The 19,847-nt window shown below is 35.8% G+C and overlaps 1 protein-coding gene across 1 annotated transcript in view; it reads right to left on the bottom strand.

The window, feature by feature from the left end:
* Nucleotides 1–19,847, bottom strand: part of LOC150080822 (glycerol kinase 5) — a 376,684-nt gene that overhangs the window by 299,174 nt on the left and 57,663 nt on the right. Inside the window, exons 3-4 of the mRNA XM_090382163.1 lie at nucleotides 15,924–16,058; nucleotides 3,647–3,740 (exon numbers count right to left, since the gene is read on the bottom strand). Coding sequence (XP_090238289.1) covers nucleotides 3,647–3,740; nucleotides 15,924–16,046 — 217 coding nt within the window. The 5' untranslated portion in view covers nucleotides 16,047–16,058. The remainder of the gene's footprint in view (nucleotides 1–3,646; nucleotides 3,741–15,923; nucleotides 16,059–19,847) is intronic.

The following is a 19,847-nucleotide window of genomic DNA, read 5'->3' as shown; positions in this document are numbered from 1 at the left end:
AAGGATAATGGGAGGTGATCTTGGATATGCTCAGAGCTGGCATAAATCAGCTGGTTGCAGAAAAATATTTATGATTTGGGGCATACGACTTTGGTGGCTTTGGGCTAACCATTGCCACCCATGGCAGAATCCTTTTGGTAACCGGAGAAATGGATATCTTGCAAAATTTAAAGTAAAGTAAAGCTAAAGCAAAGGATCATGGGAGGTGATCTTGGATATACTCAGAGCTGGCATGAACCAGCTGTTTGAGGAAAATCGTTTGATTCCGGGCATACCACTTAGGTGGCTTTGGGCTAACCATTGCCACCCATTGCAGAAACCTTTTGGTAACCAGAGAAATGGATATCTTAAGGGCAGTGAGCTTGGATGTGCTCAGAGCTGGCATAAACCAGCCCTGAGCACATCCAAGATCATTACATTACATATGCTTCAGCCTTGCCAGTTGAAGCGCATGTAATGTAGGTATTACAGTACCCATCTGTATTACTTATGCTGTTGTTGTTGTTTGGTTTTTAGGAGCACTAGCAACTAAAGCCATATTGCTCCGGGAATATGCGGTAGTCATTACCTGACCTTTCTGCATCCTCCATATTTGGTGGTCACGGGCTCGAACCCCGGTCTAATCAAGAAGCGTGTGCTACGCACTGCTGCTCCTGCCCACCTGGCTATGGAGTATTACTTATGCAGTTGTATATTTCCATCAAGAGGTGAATCATAAACGTTTTTCTGCAACCAGCTGGGCTATTCGAGAATATTTGAATTGGTTTGCAATTGGGAAACAACAGACTCCAAATTACATGTATGAGTAGAATCTTTTACTTGTCATTGGTCATTAAGTTGCAGAAGTCCTCATTGGTCATCAAGTTTTCGTGTTTCTTTGCAATTACGCTGAGTCGGTTGGGCATGGCTAGCTTTAGATCCTCGTTCATCTCGCTGTTTGGATGACTGTAAAGGTTTTGAAAGGGGTCTTTCTGCTCACAGTCATGTTACAAGGCTAAGCAGGTCATTACCACATGCTTCGTCAGGATCAACGTCGTTGTTGTCTTGACATATCGTCTTACACATTTCAATCATTTTACGAATGTCCAAGTCTGATTCATACAATTTACGATTTAGTATGAACTCTTCATTGTCATCATAGATCTTCACATATGTCATCTCTGACAGTATCTCTATTTCCTCATTGCAAAATAGAATGTGCAGCGTTACCATCTCAAGTTTGTACTCATTGAGATCCTGAGCCAAGTCATAGTTTCGATAATGTATTATGCATGTATACTGTTGTTTCTTGCAGATCTCGTAGCACTGCATGTGTAATTTATGACAAAGCATGACAAAGCAACATGACAGTATGACTGTAATAATACAAATACTTGTATTGTTACAATCATACTATTCAACAAATGGCTACAATCAAATGGGTAATTAGGCTTTTGGCCTAAACTCTTTCAAATGTTGATTAGATAGAGTAAGCAGCGGACATGTGTATCCTATTTATCCCTAACATTGATTTGGTAGAGTAATGTAGCAGGTGTGAGCATAAATTACAATGTTCATGATTTCAGTTTTAGCTGTTCGAAATTTAGTAGGTGTCATCAAAGATTTATATAAGATATTTCACAGAGATATCCTGTGGAATATCTTTTAGACATATACGACAAAAATAGATTTTAAAAGTTTAAAATAAAAGTTTAATATAACTTTAAAAACAAAAACTTTAATATAAGTCATAAGTTTTTCAATATATGCTTTGTTTAAAAAACATTTTTAAAAATTTAGGGAATGTTTTTAGAGCCGGATTTACTTCTGCCACTTTCGCAGGATTCCAGTCACTAATGGGCAACATCAATTGCCCATTAATAACTGCTGTATTTGACATCATGCCAAGCTGTGCTAGGCTGAATACTAGCACTAAAAAAAAAAAATGGCAAGAACACTTATAAAAACTAAAATAAGTATTCCAATTACATGATCATCTGCACAGGATGTAAAGTCCATTTGACAATGAAACAACACCAACCAAACCAAAAACATGCAATCCAAATTACATTATCCACTGGAAAATTATAATTAAACTAACATACTTCAAACGGAAATAATGACATGCAAGATACGAAATCAAAAAAAAAATAAATTAATATCAGAAATCAGTATTACATCCATCTAGAAATCATTTTTCTGACCTGTGACGTTCATTTTTATTACAAACATGTGACATTCTCAACAAATGCTTAAGTCATCATAACATTAACCAGCAAACAGGCATATGCAAAATGCCTAAAACTCAGATCTGAGTTTTTTTACATACATACTTTACAAATTCCAAAAAAATCAGGGATGCAGATCAAGTCAAAACAGTAATAGGGCAAAATAAAGTGCTACTCTGAAGTGTGCTATTTTTGGAAAAAATAGCACACTGAAAAAATACAACTATCAAACTAGCTTTTATCAATGTAAACTTTAAATACTAGGGTTTAATTGTATCAGAGTACAAAAATAAAGTAGATAAAATATAAAGTACATAAAATAAAGATCAAAATAGTGCAAAAATAAAGTGAAATGTTTTGATATTTCAGACTTATTAAAATGTTTTGGTAAAGCCTAGGATTTACCAGATTTCAGGCTTTTACAGTAATACATATATATTATTTCTGTCCTAAAATGTGTCTTCTCTTATTTAAGTATGTGTGCTTTTAAGTACAGGAGGTCAAGGTCATAAACGACAGACAAAAGATTTGAAGTTTCAGAGAGAATTTGTTGATCTAGACATGTGTATTTGAAGTAAAAAACCTACCACTTGATAAATTAAATTCTAAAAACTACATACACTATAACATCAGTATAGGCATAAGAACACTGCAAGATATAACTAGGCAACAATCAGTACAATACTATAATTTTTAGCGTTTCTCACCAACCATTGAAATAAAAACGAAAACTTAAATCTTAAAAAGCTTTATATTTAAATTTACAATAAATTTACAGTAGATCAAACAAAATAAATGTGATTATACAAATAAAATATTACTGATAATAAAATAAAATACTGAATTAAGATAGAATAAAACAAATGTAGCTTACAGTGAATGTACAAATAAAATGATAATAAAATACTGAATTAAAATGCAATAAAATATACTAGATTAAAAGTGCTAAAATAACTGAAGCTTTCAAAGGCTTCTGCCTTCTTTCTCAACAGTTGATAAAGAAGGCAGAAGCCTTTGAAAGCTTCAGTTATTTTAGCGCTTTTAATCTCTCTCAACAGTTGAGAAAAAAGGCAGAAGCCTTTGAAATCTTCAGTTATTTTAGCGCTTTTAATCTAGTATATTTTATTGCATTTTAATTCAGTATTTTATTATCATTTTATTTGTACATTCACTGTAAGCTACATTTGTTTTATTCTATCTTAATTCAGTATTTTATTTTATTAACAGTAACATTTTATTTGTATAATCACATTTATTTTGTTTGATCTACTGTAAATTTATTGTAAATTTAAATGTAAAGCTTTTTAAGATTTAAGTTTTCGTTTTTACTTCAATGGTTGGTGAGAAACGCTAAAAATCATAGTATGAATATACCCAACCCCAGAGGCCTATTTGAAGAATCAGTACAATTCTGGACTATGAATTAATCAGTAACATACTGTTTAAGGAATTCTTTACAACTTCCATAAAAGCATTCCATATACTATCTGGATCCAGCTCCACCCATCCTTTATGTGGATGCAGCAACTCCACCTGTGCAAGAAAATAAAATGTACAGGTTCAGATATTGAGCTATGGGATTACCAATTAGAATCCTTTATAGGCACACTTAAAATAAAAAGAAAAGCAAGTTCTTTATATTTTTTAAGGTAACATTTTTTAAAGTAAAAATGCAATCCTGATAAACAGAAGTATTAACATTGATTATCATATTATACATGTAATTCCAATTCAAGATAAAATAACTGTCACACAGAAAATCACTTCTTGATTAGACCGGGGTTTGAGCCCGTGACCACCAAATACGGAGGATGCGGAAAGGTCAGGGAATGACAACGGCATATCCCCGGAGCAATATGGCCTCAGTTGCTAATGCTCCTAAAAAAAAACCAAATAACAAAAAATAACACAGAAAACATGAAAATACTGTACCAATCAAAACATTAGTGGATAAAGAGCAGCAGCCATTATCACTCTACCTTCTACCACTCAGCCACCCTTTTATTCACAGCAATAACTAGCTGAAAAGCTAAACCACCAATTATATGCCACACTGCACCAATCTGTACAGACGTTGAGTAGAACAGTATCAAATGCATTACTGAAATCTAAATAATCAGTGTTAAAATTATTTTTTGCATTCAGCTGTGACCTCATAGTAGCTAATCAAATTGATCAGCCAATCTACCCTCAACAAATTTATATTGTGACTACTGTGTTCCTGCAAGAAAATCCTCCATTAACCATTTGTTCATGGAACATATAGCCTTATCAGAGGTGACTTAACATTATAATGGCTAAATAATGCAAGGAAGCAGACTTTTTCTGCATCTACCAAAAAAAGGAGGGGGGGGGATTCTCTACCACTCCATACACTTTACTTCCTTGGTAAAGTTTAAATACAAAGCTACAATGTGGCTATCCAATTCCACTTTAAACTTTACCAAACTATTCACCTTGACCACTATGACAGTCCACTTATTCCAGTGACTTATAACATGCTGCACGAAAATTAACTTCAAAGATCCAGTCTTCTGTTACTCCCCAAAATTTTCCAATTATGCTACCCGGTTTGACTTTCTTCCACCAGCTAAAATATTAGCATTAGCATTAGTAGAGGCATTTGATGCAAGAAAGCAAGCTTATGCAGCATCAGCCAAAAAAATTAAAGTAAAATAAATAAATAAAAAATAACCACTTCCACTTCACCCCTCTGTTCGTTCGAAATACCTGTCCAGCCGAGCCTTAAACTTATTTAGGCTATCAACTTCCACGACAAGGGATGGAAGTCTGTTCCACCTACCAACCACCCGCTGGCTAAAGGCAAATTTCCGCACATCTATCCTACATCTGTCTTCCTCAATTTGAATTTATTCTGAGATTATTCTGAGCAAGAGGAAGAATCACATCAGCATTGAGCATGCTCAAGCCATTCAAGGCTTTGTACACCTCTATCAGATCACCTCGCTGCTGCCTAGTTTCCAGACACTGTAATTCGCAAAACTTAAGCCTTTCTTCGTAAGAGCACCCCTTTGTTCCATTCACTAATCTTGTTGCCCTTCTCTGTACTCGTTCCAGCAGCTCTACATTCTTCTTGAAATGAGGTCTCCAGGCCTGTATACAGTATTCTAGGTGTGGCATGACCATTGCCTTATACAAGGGAATAATCACCTCCTTATCCCTGCTAGAAAAATTCCTATATATCATTGACAATACACCATGAGCTACTCTTGCAGCCCGTCTGCACCGCTGAGAGAACTTCATATCTGCCTGCACAACCACCCCCAGGTCCCTTTCATTCTCTACTACTGTCAGTGTAGTTACCACAGAGTTGATACGTTGCTCTGGGGTTGCTGTTTCCCATATATAGTACTTTACATTTGTCAATGTTAAACTTCATTTGCCACCTCTCAGCCCATCTGCTGAACCTTTCCAGATCCTGTTGCAGCAGCATAGTGTCAGTAGTGTCCTTGACAACCCTGCCAACCTGAAGTTTTGAGCAATACCTCAAATTCATCAAATTTATTTACTAAACTCCTAGCATTGGTGTACACGCAAGTATACATGCACCTGCTCTTTCTCTTAGCCACCCTAACACAACCCATGTGTTTATTTGTACCCCAATGATTCCCAGCAGTCTCTGAAATATCCTGCATCTTATTTTCCAGGCTGCTGCTCATTCCAATAGAAGCAGTGCAAGAATCACTTTCTCCTCTGCCAGTGGCTACTGTTAATCTATTAGTCCTTGTATCCCCCCAATCTAGCAGTTTTCCGACCCTCCTAACACTGCCTCGATAGCATCAGCAAACATTCTTGCACCCTTTCTATTTAAGTGTATCCCATCCCTCCCTCGTTCATTTTACCGATTCTCTTCAGGGCCTTATATAGCTCTATAAGCACCCTCCACCCAAGCTGCAAGTTGTCAGTCACATCTTCTATGCCATTCTTCATAACAACATCAATTAGCAACCTCTCCAGAGAACTGCCATATTTCTTTGAACCCTTTCTTTTTTTAAAAGTTCTCTTTCTTCAATTAATTCTAAATGCAAGTTTCAAGTTCAAGTTTGGTTGGTTTTTAAGAGCATTAGCAACTAAGGCCATATTGCTCCGAGAATATGCGGTGGTCATTCCCTGACCTTTCCGCATCCTCTGTATTTGGTGGTGACGGGCTCTAACCCCGGTCTAATCAAGAAGCGTGCGTTACACACTGCTGCTCCTTCCCACCTGAAGGTGGGAAGGAACAGCAGTGTGTAACGCAGAATTTAGAATTGGCATTTAGAATTGGCACCTCCGTAGAATTGGCACCAACATTTAGAATTGGCACCTCCGTAGCTCCTCCTTCCCACCTGAAGGTGGGAAGGAGGAGCTACGGAGGTGCCAATTCTAAATGCGATCTGAATCATCTTATATAAAGGGATAATGACATCCTCTTCACTACTTGTTAAGGTCCTATATATCACAGACAGGATACCGTGTGCCTTCCTAACTACTTATTTACACTGGCACAGAAGATTTCATATCTGACTGACCAGCAACTCTTAAATCTTTTATTCCTGCACTACTTTTAACTTCCCTCCTCTCTCTCTCTCTCTCTCCCTCTCTCTCTTACCTATATGTAACTCCAGGATTTTTGTTTCCCAGGTACCTTACATTCAGAAACATTAAATGCAGTTGCTATTTTTCAGAAGAACCAATTTAAATCAAAATGGTTTGGTTCTGGTCATTAAGCACCTTCCTGCCTCTAAATCAACAGAAAATTTTGACAACTTACCATGCACTAGATCGGTGGTCGTCAACCTGGTCCCTATATATATTCAAGCTTTCATGGTGGGCGGTGGGGGGTTTTGTCCAAAATTTTGTTCTTCCTCCATATATCGAATATATTGCTAACAACTTTGAGAGTTTGACTTTTTAAAATATGCTTTTGGAATTTACTTTTGTATTCCATCTCTAAACTTTGAATATAGATAATAATTCACCGGACACTTCTCGAAATGTACTCGTGGACGAGGGGCTAAATTGAGTTACTATGGCACCAGTGGGTGGTAAGCAAATTTTACCATCAACAAAGTTACAAAAGTGGGTGGGTGGTAAGAATTAAAAAGTTGACAGTCCCTGCACTAGATCATCAATGTCACTAAAGAAGGTGAGAAAATGCATCATCTCCAATAGTGATCCCTGAAGAACTTCACCTGGTACACTGGTCCACCCTGAGCAATGTCCATTTATAGCTACTCACACTCTCTCTCTCTCTCTCTCTCTCTCTCTCTCTCTCTCTCTCTCTCTCTCTCTCTCTCTCTCTCTCCCTACCTTTTAGCAAGCCCCCTGAATCAACATATAATCTTAATCTGCTTCAATTTATATGTCTTTTATGCAGAACTGTACCAAAAGCATCAAACTGCCATCAAAAACATAAAATTGCATGAGAAAATAACAAATACCCCAATTAAAAATGGAATGGGATAATGTTATATAAAAAAAAAAAAACTTTTAAGTGACTATTGCCATTATGAACATATTATTTTTACATTGCTTTTATCATTTGTTAATCAAGAAAGGAAAAAACTTAACAAATATTCATAAACCTAAATGTTGTATGATTTGTTTTTGATTTTTATTAAAAAAAAAAAATCAACGACAGTTATGAACGTTTGAGGTTTAGGGCAATTAAATATTACGACCACAAAAAAAAATAATAGGCTGCATTATTACGGGCTTCTAAAGTTTGGATGCAAAACTTGTCCCACCTAACAATACCAAATTTTTTAAAAAAATAAATAATAACTATTAACAAAATGAAAATGACGGGCAAAAAAAAAAATTAACAACATGTGGTGTCTGTCATGTGACAGACACAAATTCAACTGTCATAATCATCCGCTTTTGAAAATAACTTGATAAGAAGGTCAAAATCCTGGCTTTATCTTATACTCAACTTTTTAATGACCCTTGTATACACATACACTGGCCAAGAAAATACAAATCGTTATTCAGTATTGAATCCAGCCATCTCTGTTTTGAATAACAGCAAGTGTGCGATGCAGCATAAATTCTATAAGGTGTTTTAGTGCGTTTTGGTCTAAATGTAACATTCATCCAACAAAATATTGCACAGCTGTGACAAAGTTGAAGGAAGAGGACTTTACTGCCAAATAGCTCTCTCCAGCATTTCCCACACATTCTCAATAGGATTGAGCTTGGGTGAATGTGGTGGCCAAGGACGATGGCAGAAATCTGTGTCATTTCTCCGAACCATTCTTGCATGATTCTAGCATGATGTGCTGTTGCTATGTCATCCATAAAGTGGCCATCACCATTGGGATAAAAGTGTAACACTGCAGGGTGCAGTAGATCTGATACAAAATTCAGGTACTCCCTGGATGACATTTGATCTTCCACAGGTATCAATGTACCTGTGTAAGGGCCAATGTCCATGCCAACAAAACGTTCCCATACCATGATACCACCTAGAGATGCTTGGGTTGTCTTAACAAGGCAAGCAGAATCCATTGCTTTGTGACGTTCTTGCCACACTCTCTGCCTACCACCAGTGCATCATGATTAGTCTGAACATGAATTTCTTTCACTGTTCCACTGTCCATTCACAATGTTCTCGCTACCACTGCAAGTGGATTTTTCTATTTATCTCTGAAAACAAGTGGCTTCCAAATAGGCAGGCAACTGCCAATACCCAATTTCTTCAATTCCCTGCACATGGTATGGATTGAAATAGGGCAGTTTTGAACTTGGATGAATTCAGATGTTATTTGCTGCACACTAGATGTCCTATTTTTCCATACAGTCCTCCTCAGAGTAAAATGGCTTTGTTCTTGATTGTTTTTCTGCCATATTTGCCTTTGAGATGTGGAAGAACAGCCTGCTTTCTAGTTGTTAAAAACCTTTGAGATGGATGCTTTTGAGAAACCACTTATATCTTTCATTTCTTGAATCATGGCTCCTGATAAATGCACACCCATGATAAGACCTTTTTCAGTCTTATAGATAACACATTTTCCCCAATGCTGGCTTCAGATTACTGCAGTCAAACAGCTTGTGCAGTCTTTATACTCAACGAGGCAACACATCACTATTCCACTGATTCTCAAGGTCTCACTAAACAGTTTTGGATAACTGCCCTGATTCTGATACAACTAATCAATTACACGATAGTGGAAGTGCACAATGTTATCAGACTTAGTCTCCCATTGGCTGTTGCTAAATTCATGACAGTCAGCTATTGTAAACCATATCACTGACTTAAGAATTTAATTCATAACACCATATTCTAAAAAAACAGAAAATTGATTTTCCCCATATATGGTACATGCAGTGCTCGTTTCAATGTTTGTTTCATTTTGAATGCAAATATTTTTAAACTGTCAGTGTTATGCAATTTTGTTGTACAAATCAAAGCAACGTGGCATTATAATCAAAGTATTAACATTGACAAATGCAAGGTACCGTGTAAGGGTAGCAGCAGGGCTGTAGTGAAGGGTATATGCTGTATACCCTCCGGATTTTTTTAGATGAATAGCATATACCTTCTGGTTTCTGAAAGACTTTAAAAACCAAATATTTTTAAAATATTTACTGAAAATTATAAAAATATATTTATTAGAATTTGATTCTTAGACAATACTTCTAGTTTTATTATTTTTAATATACAGTAGAACTTTGATTATCCGCCAGGGTATGGGACCGAGACCATGACGGATAATTGAATAGACAGATAATAGAATATGTACATTAAAAATATTATACATGCAATAAACCAGGTCATCTAACTTGTTTATTTTATTACATAATACATAACCTAAAGAAATTTAATTAAACTTTAGTTATTATTTATTTTTTACCGTGATATCAAAACATCAATAGTACCAATATCTGCATATATACCTATTTGTAATATTTTAACTTACATTGGTCTAGTTATGTCAAAAAAAATTAAAAGAAAACAATATTACATACATACAACTTTGTTCTAATGTCATTAAAGAAATTTAAAAGAAAACAATATTATATAATTAAATTTATTTTCTAAAAAAGTCAGTCAATTTCTTTTGTTTCATTATTCAGGGAGGGGAATGCCAGAGGTGAGTTAAACTCTGGAAGTGAGCTAGATGATTTTGTAATAACTGGGAAGTAAGTGGAGGAGAAATTGTTGAAGATAAATATAAAAAAGGCACCCGTGGTGGATGGGATCTATCCAGTTATATTAAAGGAGGCAGCAAAGGAAGTAAGCAAACCCTTAGCCATAATTATGAGAGCTTCTTTGGACTCAGGGGAGGTACCCATGGACTGGAGATGTGCAAATGTGACCCCAATTCACAAAGGAGGATCAAAGGGCGACACAAGTAATTATAGACCTGTTAGTTTAACTTCTGTTCCAGGAAAATTAATGGAGGCACTGGTTAAAGAAGCACTGCAGGATCATCTAGACAAGACTTCAGTTATAGCTCGGACACAGCATGGTTTTGTTAGAGGAAAGTCTTGCCTGATCAATTTGATTGGATACACAAAGAAACTGGATAGGGAATGACTTTGATATCATATATTTGGATCTTAGAAAGGCTTTTGATACTGTTGCACATAGAAGACTGCTGCACAAATTGGAGCAGTGTGGCATTGGAGGCAAATTGTTGCTATGGATAAAGGGATGGTTGAGTGGGAGAAGACACAGTGGTAATCAATGGACACTGCTCATCGTGGACTAATGTTATTAGTTGAGTCCCTCAGGGTTCAGTGTTGGATCCTTTGTTGTTTTCTGTATTTATAAATGATATAATGATGGTATATCAAGCTTAATGTCCAAGTTTGCAGACGATACAAAGGTTGGCAGGGTTGTTAAGGACACTAATGACAGTACGCTGCTGCAACAGGATCTAGAAAAGTTGAGCATATAGATTGAGAGGTGGCAAATGAAGTTTAACGTTGACAAATGTAAAGTACTACATATGGAAAGCAGTAACCCCAGAGTAACGTATCAACTCTGTAGCACTACACTGACAGTGGTAGAGAACGAAAAGGACCTGAGGGTAATTGTGCAGGCAGATATGAAGTTTTCTGAGCAGTGCAGACGGTCTGCAAGAGTAGCTCATGGTGTCTTGTCAATGATATACAGGAATTTTTCTAGCAGGGATAAGGAGGTGATTATCCCCTTGTATAAGGCAATGGTCAGGCCACACCATGAGTACTTTATATAAGGTCTGAAGGCCTCATTTTAAGAAGGATGTAGAACTGTTTGAATGCATGTGGAGAAGGGCAACAAGATTAGTGAATGGAACAAAGGGTTGCTCTTACAAAAAAAGATTTAAGTTTTGCAAATTTCAGTGTCTGGAGACTAGGCACCTGCAAGGTGATCTGATTGAGGTGTATAAAGCCTTGAATGGTTTGAGCATGCTCAATGCTGATGGGATTCTTTCTCTTGCTCAAAATAATCACCTGAGAGGGCATAAATTCAAATTGAGAAAAGACAGATGTAGGATAGATGGTTGGAAGTTTGCCTTTAGTCAGCGGGTAACTTGTTGGTGGAACAGACTTCCATCCTTTGTTGTGGAAGTTGATAGCCTAAATAAATTTAAGGCTGAGCTGGACAGGTATTTTTAACGAACAGACGAGTCAAATGGGAGCATTTTTTTTTTTTTTTTTTTGGCTGATGCTGCATGAGCTTACTTTCTTGCATCATATGCCTCTACTACTATAATGCTAATGATCCCTGGAGCCTTTCGGGAGGCAATGTTATGAATTTCACACAAAAGTAACACTTGCATAGCATTTGCATCTTCTTGTACCTCAAACCACTCAATGTACCTTGACAACAGTTTCAGATTTAGTGGCTAATTATGTTTGTTGTTCCATCAGCAACAGCTTTTTCTTCTTCTTCTTCAGTTTCAGAATCATCCGAAATCACTCTTAGCACAAATTCGTCATTGTCTAAAATTTTGCATCCGACGTTCATTTTGTCCACATCCAGCCAATCATTTACTTCCTCCATCGAAATATATTTAAAACCAGGAACATTCAAACACAGCTGCAAAATTTCAGTTTCTTTTGGAATGGTTTCTGCATCAGTTGAATATACTTCTGGGTGCAACTTATTCCAGCTTCTTTGTCTTTTGAACTGGAATATCATTCCAGGCATCAGCGACATTGAAAATTGCATCTTTTATAGTTGTTGTTTTGGGTTTTTAGGAGCATTTGCAACTAAGACCATGTTGCTCCATGTATATTGTCTGCAAATTGCGTGTGTTCCGAGGTAAATTTTCTGTTTTGCTGGACGAAAAACCCGAATTTCCAGGAGAAAAAACGTTACCCTTGACTGAGACCGACTAACTCAGCCACATTGTGAAAAAGACCCATAAAAATTCCTCCACACCAGCGACAGGATTCGAACTCAGGTCTTTTCCACCTGATGTGGGGAGGATGGCAATCCTACCAACTGCACTACCCATGAGGGCTCTTTTATAGTGTAGCTTTTCCAAAACTCTATCAAATATAATTTATTTTCTGCTGAAACAAGTATTTGAATGAACATTTTGCGATAATGATGTTTCAAACCCTCAATCACACCTTGGTCCATCAGTTGAATGAGAGATGTTGTGTTTGCTGACAGAAAGTGGCATGATATTTTGCCATCTTCGTTTTTTAATCACATATGTGTATGGGATGAGCAGGTGCATTGTCCATCAGTAGCATTGCATATTGTGGTAAATCTTTTGATGCCAAATGTGATAGGCGCCACCGTAGCCAGGTGGGCAGGAGCAGCAGTGTGTAGCACACGCTTCTTGATTAGACCGGGGTTCGAGCCTATGACCACCAAAAAAAGAGAATGTGGAAAGGTTAGGGAATGCCCACTGCATATCCCTGGAGCAATATGGCCTCAGTTGCTAATGCTCCAAAAAAACCAAATAACAAACAAACAGCCAAATGTGATGTTACACATGGTACAAATATTTTTTGAAACCAATCATGAAATATATCTTGATTTCCACGCATTGTTTTGTGAGAAATATTTAACTGGTAAAGCATTTAAATTGATAATTTTAAATGATCTAGGCCTATCTGGTTTTCCAATAACAACCAAAGGCAATTCATGACTACTGCTGGCATTAGCACATTTCCATTATAGTGATGCGATCTTTTATCCCAGTGCCCTATGTTCAGTCATTGCGGACAGTGTCCTTTGAGGTAGTGCCTTCCAATTAAGGCCAGTCTCATCGTAGTTGTATATTTGGTCTTTAACCAAACTTCAATCAACTATTTCCTTCTGTAGGTTTTCATGATAAACAGAAATTACTGCACTATCTGCACTTAGCTCACCCTAGATCGACAACTGTCGAATACCGTGGCAAAACTTAAATTTGTCCAACCATCCGATGCTAGCCTTAAATGAAGAATCTCCGCCTAGGTTTTTTATTGATTTCAATGACTTTTTCGATTATTATAGGTCCCGACAATGGAATTCCTTTGTTACATTTTTGAATAAACCATTGAAACATTGCAGTATCCAATTGTTCATTTTTATCAAGCTTCATTGTTTTACGACTTTTATCATTACTGTCAGTGGTTTCCATTTTCGACAAGTGGTTTTCAATTTTGTCTGCATCACGCTTTATATCATTTACTGTTATTCTTCCTATTCCATAAACCGATGGTATACTTGTAGCACTTTTCATAATTTTGGTAATAATCCCTACAGTACTCATTTACATTTCTCTGTCATTTCAATGGGTTTACTAAATAAAAATTATTAAAATGTGAAAGAAGAGCTTAAAATAAAACTGTATACTGTGAGTTGTATACAAAGTGACACATGGCACCAATATCACAATGCATTATGGCGTAGTGGGGCTAAATGACGATTAACAGAGATTGACAGTAAATAGGGTGACAGACGATCAATGTTCTACTGTATATGCCATATATATAAATAAATATGCCATATATATAAATAAATATGCCATATATATATATATATATATGTGTATATATATATATATATATATATATATATATATATATATATATATATATGTATGTATGTGTATATATATATACACACACACACGGGTATATGCTGTATACCCTCTGGAATTCAATTAATAAGCCTGATATGCGCAATATACTCTGCTTTTCGTAACATTCACAGGGCATACCTTCTGCTAATTTTACAACTACAGCACTGGGTAGTAGTAATAATAGATTAACATACCAGCTGTGTGGTACTACACTCAGGGTAGCAAAAAATGAAAAACACTTGGGGGTAATTATGCAGTCAGATGTGAAGTTCTCCGAGTAGAGCAGTCAGTGCAGTGCCAGGAAGGCTGAGATTTGTCAAAGATATACAGGAATTTTGCCAGCAGGAATAAGGTGATTATCCCATTGTGTAAGCAATGATTAAGCCACATCTTGAAGACTGCAAACAGGTCTGGATATGGATCTCTTGGAACAAGTGAAAGATGTGGATCTCTTGGAACAAGTACAGAAGTGCAACATTTGATTGGGCAAAAACACAAAAGGGTACAGTTACCACAAAAGACTTCAGTTCTGCAAACTGCAGCTACTGGAAATTAGGCAATTTGCAAGGAGACATAATTGAAGTATTTCAGACTTTAACTTGATTGAGTAAACATAGTGAAGATATTCTACATTTTTCTCAGACAATGCACACACGAACTTAAATTGAAAAAGGATAGCAGCAAGACATATGTTGTTGTGTTTGGTTTTTAGGAGCATTAGCAACTAAGGCCAAATTGATCCGAGGATATGCGGTGGTCATTCCCTGACCTTTCCGCATCCTTCTTATTTGGTGGTCATGGGCTCAAACCCTGGTCTAATCAAGAAGCATATACTATGCACTGCCGCTCCTGCCCACGGAGGCGCCGCAAGATATATGTATGAAAATTTGTTTTCAGCCAGAGAATAAATGATTGTTGGAACAGACTACCTCTGATGTTGTGGATGTGGGTAGTTTGAATAAATTTAAAGAAGAATTAGACATGATATCATATGAGATAGACAGATGAGGTTGGTAGTTCTGCTTTTTTTTTTTTGCTGATTCTGTAAAAGCTTGCTTCCTCACATCATTTGTCAGTACTAATAATATAATAAGTATTTGTATTTTTATCTTTTCATTATGTTATTTAAGTTGAGAGTGGATTTCATAAGGTAATTCAATTACAATAAATAATCTGATGTCTATTATGAAATTTAATTCATAACACTTCCTTAACACCTAATGCACCTTGTAAATACTCTAAGCTTAAGATCAAATGTTATACAGAATTTTAATTATCCTTTTTTAAGGTATGATAACAGTTTGAACAAACTCTGATGTTCACGATTAGTTACAACCAATGAGAAACAAACATTAGTAACAACTCCAACTGTTGAATAATTGAAAACAGATGCGAGCTATAACAAAGCTGCCAAAACTTTTTCTCAAGGGAAGTCAAAATGCTGTTTTGTTGATTCCTGCTCCAGAAAAGAATTATTATATACAACTGAAGCCTCGTTAGCAGCATAGCCATTGCAGTACACTTTTATAAGTGTCTGGCAACGGTATAGATAAGGTAATGGCTAATAAGATACTCTTAAATTCAATATTTATAACTAAAAAAAAAAAATAATTGGGAATTAATTATTTTACCAAACGTAATTATCAAACTTCTTCAAAATGTAAAAATCAAGAGAATGTATCTATAAACTGCTAACTTGTGCTTTCGCTTCTCCTTCAATTTCTGCTCTCTCGTTATAAATATAGCTACGAAGAGTTGTGGTTCCAATATCCACAGCGATGATATGCTTACCAGTCATTTTGTTCACTTGATGGATCATTTAATATAAAACCTGCAATGAAAAGTTGAATGATATAGATGGCAATTTTTTTTTTTTTTATCATAAAATTAGTGTCAATTTATACAACTATTTTGAGATTCAGCTTCAAGTATCATGAAATAATTCTAAATTGAAATTGTGCTCAAATTTTTCCTTCAAATAATTTACTGATAAAACAAGTTACTTCATCACCAAATTTTTAAATTGTATTTAGCCCTTTCATAAGTGAAATTGAGAATGTGTGGGCCCTGGGCTGTGGGTTTTCATCTAGTGGCTGGTTTTGTGGTGCAAGATTCTTCAATAAGTTTTGAAAATTTGTAAAAAAAGAAAAAAATTGTACAAAATGTTTTTAAATATCAATTAGTTCTTACTTTGCCTTAGTTGCCTAAAATTAGAGTAAAATTATTGTCAAAATCAAATCAGACTTTAAAAAAAAAAATTTAAATACAAATTCATTATTTTTTTTTATTTTTTTATTAATCATAATAATATCTGCAACACGTTTATACATAATTTTTCAATTTCAATTTCCTTCAACGTCTGGATCTGAATTCCAGAGAAACAAAGAGAATTTGACTTTTAGTGGATCAAATCAGACAAAAATGTCCAAAAATCACAACCTCATCCTCTGATTTTAAAAGCTATTTTTATGCTGCCATCTATTATAAACCTGATCAGCATGATTATCTTGATCTGATTATCAGTAGCAATTCTTCATGCATTAAGAATCTGCACATAAAAGAACCACTAGGTAACAATGACTACAGTGTATTGATGTGAGATTTAGATAGATTAGAAAATATACATTTAACACAGTTTTTACCAAAAATCACATTTTATAGAAGATACCTTGATGACATCCTCATTATAATGGATTATGACAATACAAACGAAAGTTTTTGCAAACTTTTAATAATTATGCACATTAGGTTAAAATTTACACTAGAGAAAGAACAAGAAGAAACAAAGTCCATAAATTTTTTAAACTTTACGCTTAAGAGGGAGGGTGGAAATATTAATTTCAGTATTTATCATAAGCCCACAAATATTGGGATGTTCCTACACTATAGTAGCTACCACCCATACTCACATAAAAGGTCAATCATGTTAAACCAGTTCTTCAATGCATTCAAATACTCTTCCACACAACTTGCCCTACATATAGAAATAGAAGAACTGACGAATAGGTTCCTAAATAGAGGATACCCTATTACCTCTATCAATAGCATTAAATTAGAAGCTAAAGATAAAATAATCAATAACAAACATAATGACAAGATTAATAAAAAATATTTTATTTCAATGCCGTATGTTGAACACTAGTATAGACAAATTAACAACCTTTTTAGAGGAATAGAAATGAAAATAGTAGCAAAACCGGGCCATAAATTATATGCAACACTAAAAATTCACACGGTACTATCAACTTCTGAACAAACATATGACCTCGTCTACCACATTTCATGTAAGGATTGTGATTCTTCTTACATTGGATCTACCAGATGTATTTTAAACTCTAAGGTTAAGCAACGTGAAGCATCACTCTGTGCATCACGTGCGAATGCATCAGAACTAGCATTCCATGCAATAAATGAAAACCACACATTCCTGTTTAATGAACCCAAAATTTTATATATTCAACATAATTATACTAAGTTACTGCTTGCCGAAACTTTAGAAATGAAATTACAAAAAAACTATTAACATTCGTCTGATTCATGGTCATTCAAAAGCATGCATACCAAAGACTAATCTCCTCTTTATAAGATTCCGAACACTCACTTGTTTTGTTAGTTTCATTCCACCCTGTGAACATGACACTTGTCAAAAAGTTTTAGTCTGCTTAATGGAGGAAATTTTAGTGGATTTTAAATTCATTGTTTTATCGTACTTTTATCTCATTTTAACAGTATTTCATTCGTATTTATGACAAAATGTCTTCCTTCACTAAAGGCTGCATGGGAGGTTTGATATTTCTGGGGTTGGGTTGGGGTTCACCACTTTGATCCTGTGGTGTTGGACTGTCCGTATGTCAATAGTGAGGAACACATTGAGTTTTAAATTATTTTAAATTATGTAATATTGTTTTAAAGTACCATTTCATAATTTATTCGCATACGGAGAATTGGTAAAAAAGAAATCCTCCTGACTGAATTAAAGGTTAACTCCTTGTTTATTTCTAAAAAAATAAAAGTATGTAATTACATACTGTAATTGGGTTTGTGGAAAAAGTAAAGAAAGCTCACATGACAAGTACGGCAAATTTCGGAGTGGTTATTAATTTAGATTTCATAAAAAAATCAAGTAAGTTGAAACAATGTTTCATTTTTCCCACAAATTTCTTCCAACTTTAAAAGATTCGTCGCTGATATTATCTATATGCCGTTCATTCCAAAACTAATGATGCACCATTCTTTATTCATTCACACGTCATAATGCCAGCCAATGACTAAACCGATGTTATCATCTGTTCTGTTCATGCACCAATCCACCATCTGTTTACCGAACAAGCAACACTATAAGTGTGGTATGGCAAAGTATACTGTACTTTCACGGCTAAACTTTGCCAAATTTTCCGTCCTTCTTGTGTAGGCTTTCTTTACCTTAGCCTGTGTTTATTTCCTTACATAATATTGTACTGTACATACAGTTCTCTACACTACATGTACTGTACTATACTGTACATGTATCATCGTTATTACAGCATCAGGCTTTAGAAAAACAAGCCTTTAAAAGTTCGATGTAGTAGTAGTGGCATGTGATGCAAGAAAGCAAGTGTATGAGCTTATGTAGCATCAGCCAAAAAAAAAAAAAAAAAAAAAAACAATCAAATCACACCATTCCCAACAAATGCCTGTCCAGTTCCTCCTTAAATTTATTCAACCTATCAACTTCCACAACGACAGATGGAAGTTTGTTCCAGCAATTAACCACCCGCTGGCTAAAGGCAAATTTAGGCACATCTATTCTACATCTGTCCTTTCTTAATTTGAATTTATGCCCCCTTAGGTTCGTAATCTGAAAAGTGGAAGGATCCCATCAGAATTCAGCGTGCTCAACCCATTCAAGGCCTTATACACTTCAATCAGATCACTGCACAGGTGCCTAGTGTCCAGCCACTGCAATTTGCAGAACTTGAGCCTCTCTTGGTAAGATAATCCCTTCATTCCCCTCACCAATCTTGTTGCCCTTCTCTGTACACGCTCAAGTAAATTTACATCCTTCCTAAAATGAGGCCTCCAGACCTGTACGCAGTACTCAAGGCGTGGCCTGACCATTGCCTTATGCAGAGGGACAATCACATCCTTCTCTGTGCTAGCAAAATTCCTATATATCATTGCCAAAACCCCATGACCTGCCCTGGCAGCTTGTCTGCATTGCTCAGAAAACTTCATATCAGACAGCACAATGACTCCCAGGTCTTTTTCATTTTCTACCACCTTAAGTGTAGTACCACACAGTTGGTACGTTTCTCTGGGGTTACTTCTACCCATATGCAGTACTTTGCATTTGTCAAGGTTAAACTTCAGTTTCCACTTCTTAGCCCAACTGCCCAAACTGTCTAGATCCTGTTGCAGTAGCACACTGCCATTACTGTCATTAACAACCCTGCCAACCTTTATATCATTTGCAAACTTCGACATTAAGCCTGATATACCTTCATCAATATCATTGATAAATATACAAAACAACAGTGGACCCAACACGAACCCTGTGGGACTCCACTAATAACATTAGTCCACGAAGAGCTGCACCCACTGATTACCACCCTCTGTCTTCTCCCACTTAACCATCCTTTTA

Source organism: Mastigoproctus giganteus, chromosome 9 (assembly GCF_048544385.1).
Source record: "Mastigoproctus giganteus isolate SK-2022 chromosome 9, ASM4854438v1, whole genome shotgun sequence".
Lineage (NCBI taxonomy): Eukaryota > Metazoa > Arthropoda > Arachnida > Uropygi > Thelyphonidae > Mastigoproctus > Mastigoproctus giganteus.
Note: the sequence above shows the minus strand (reverse complement) of the source record. Positions and strands in the feature narration are given on the sequence as shown.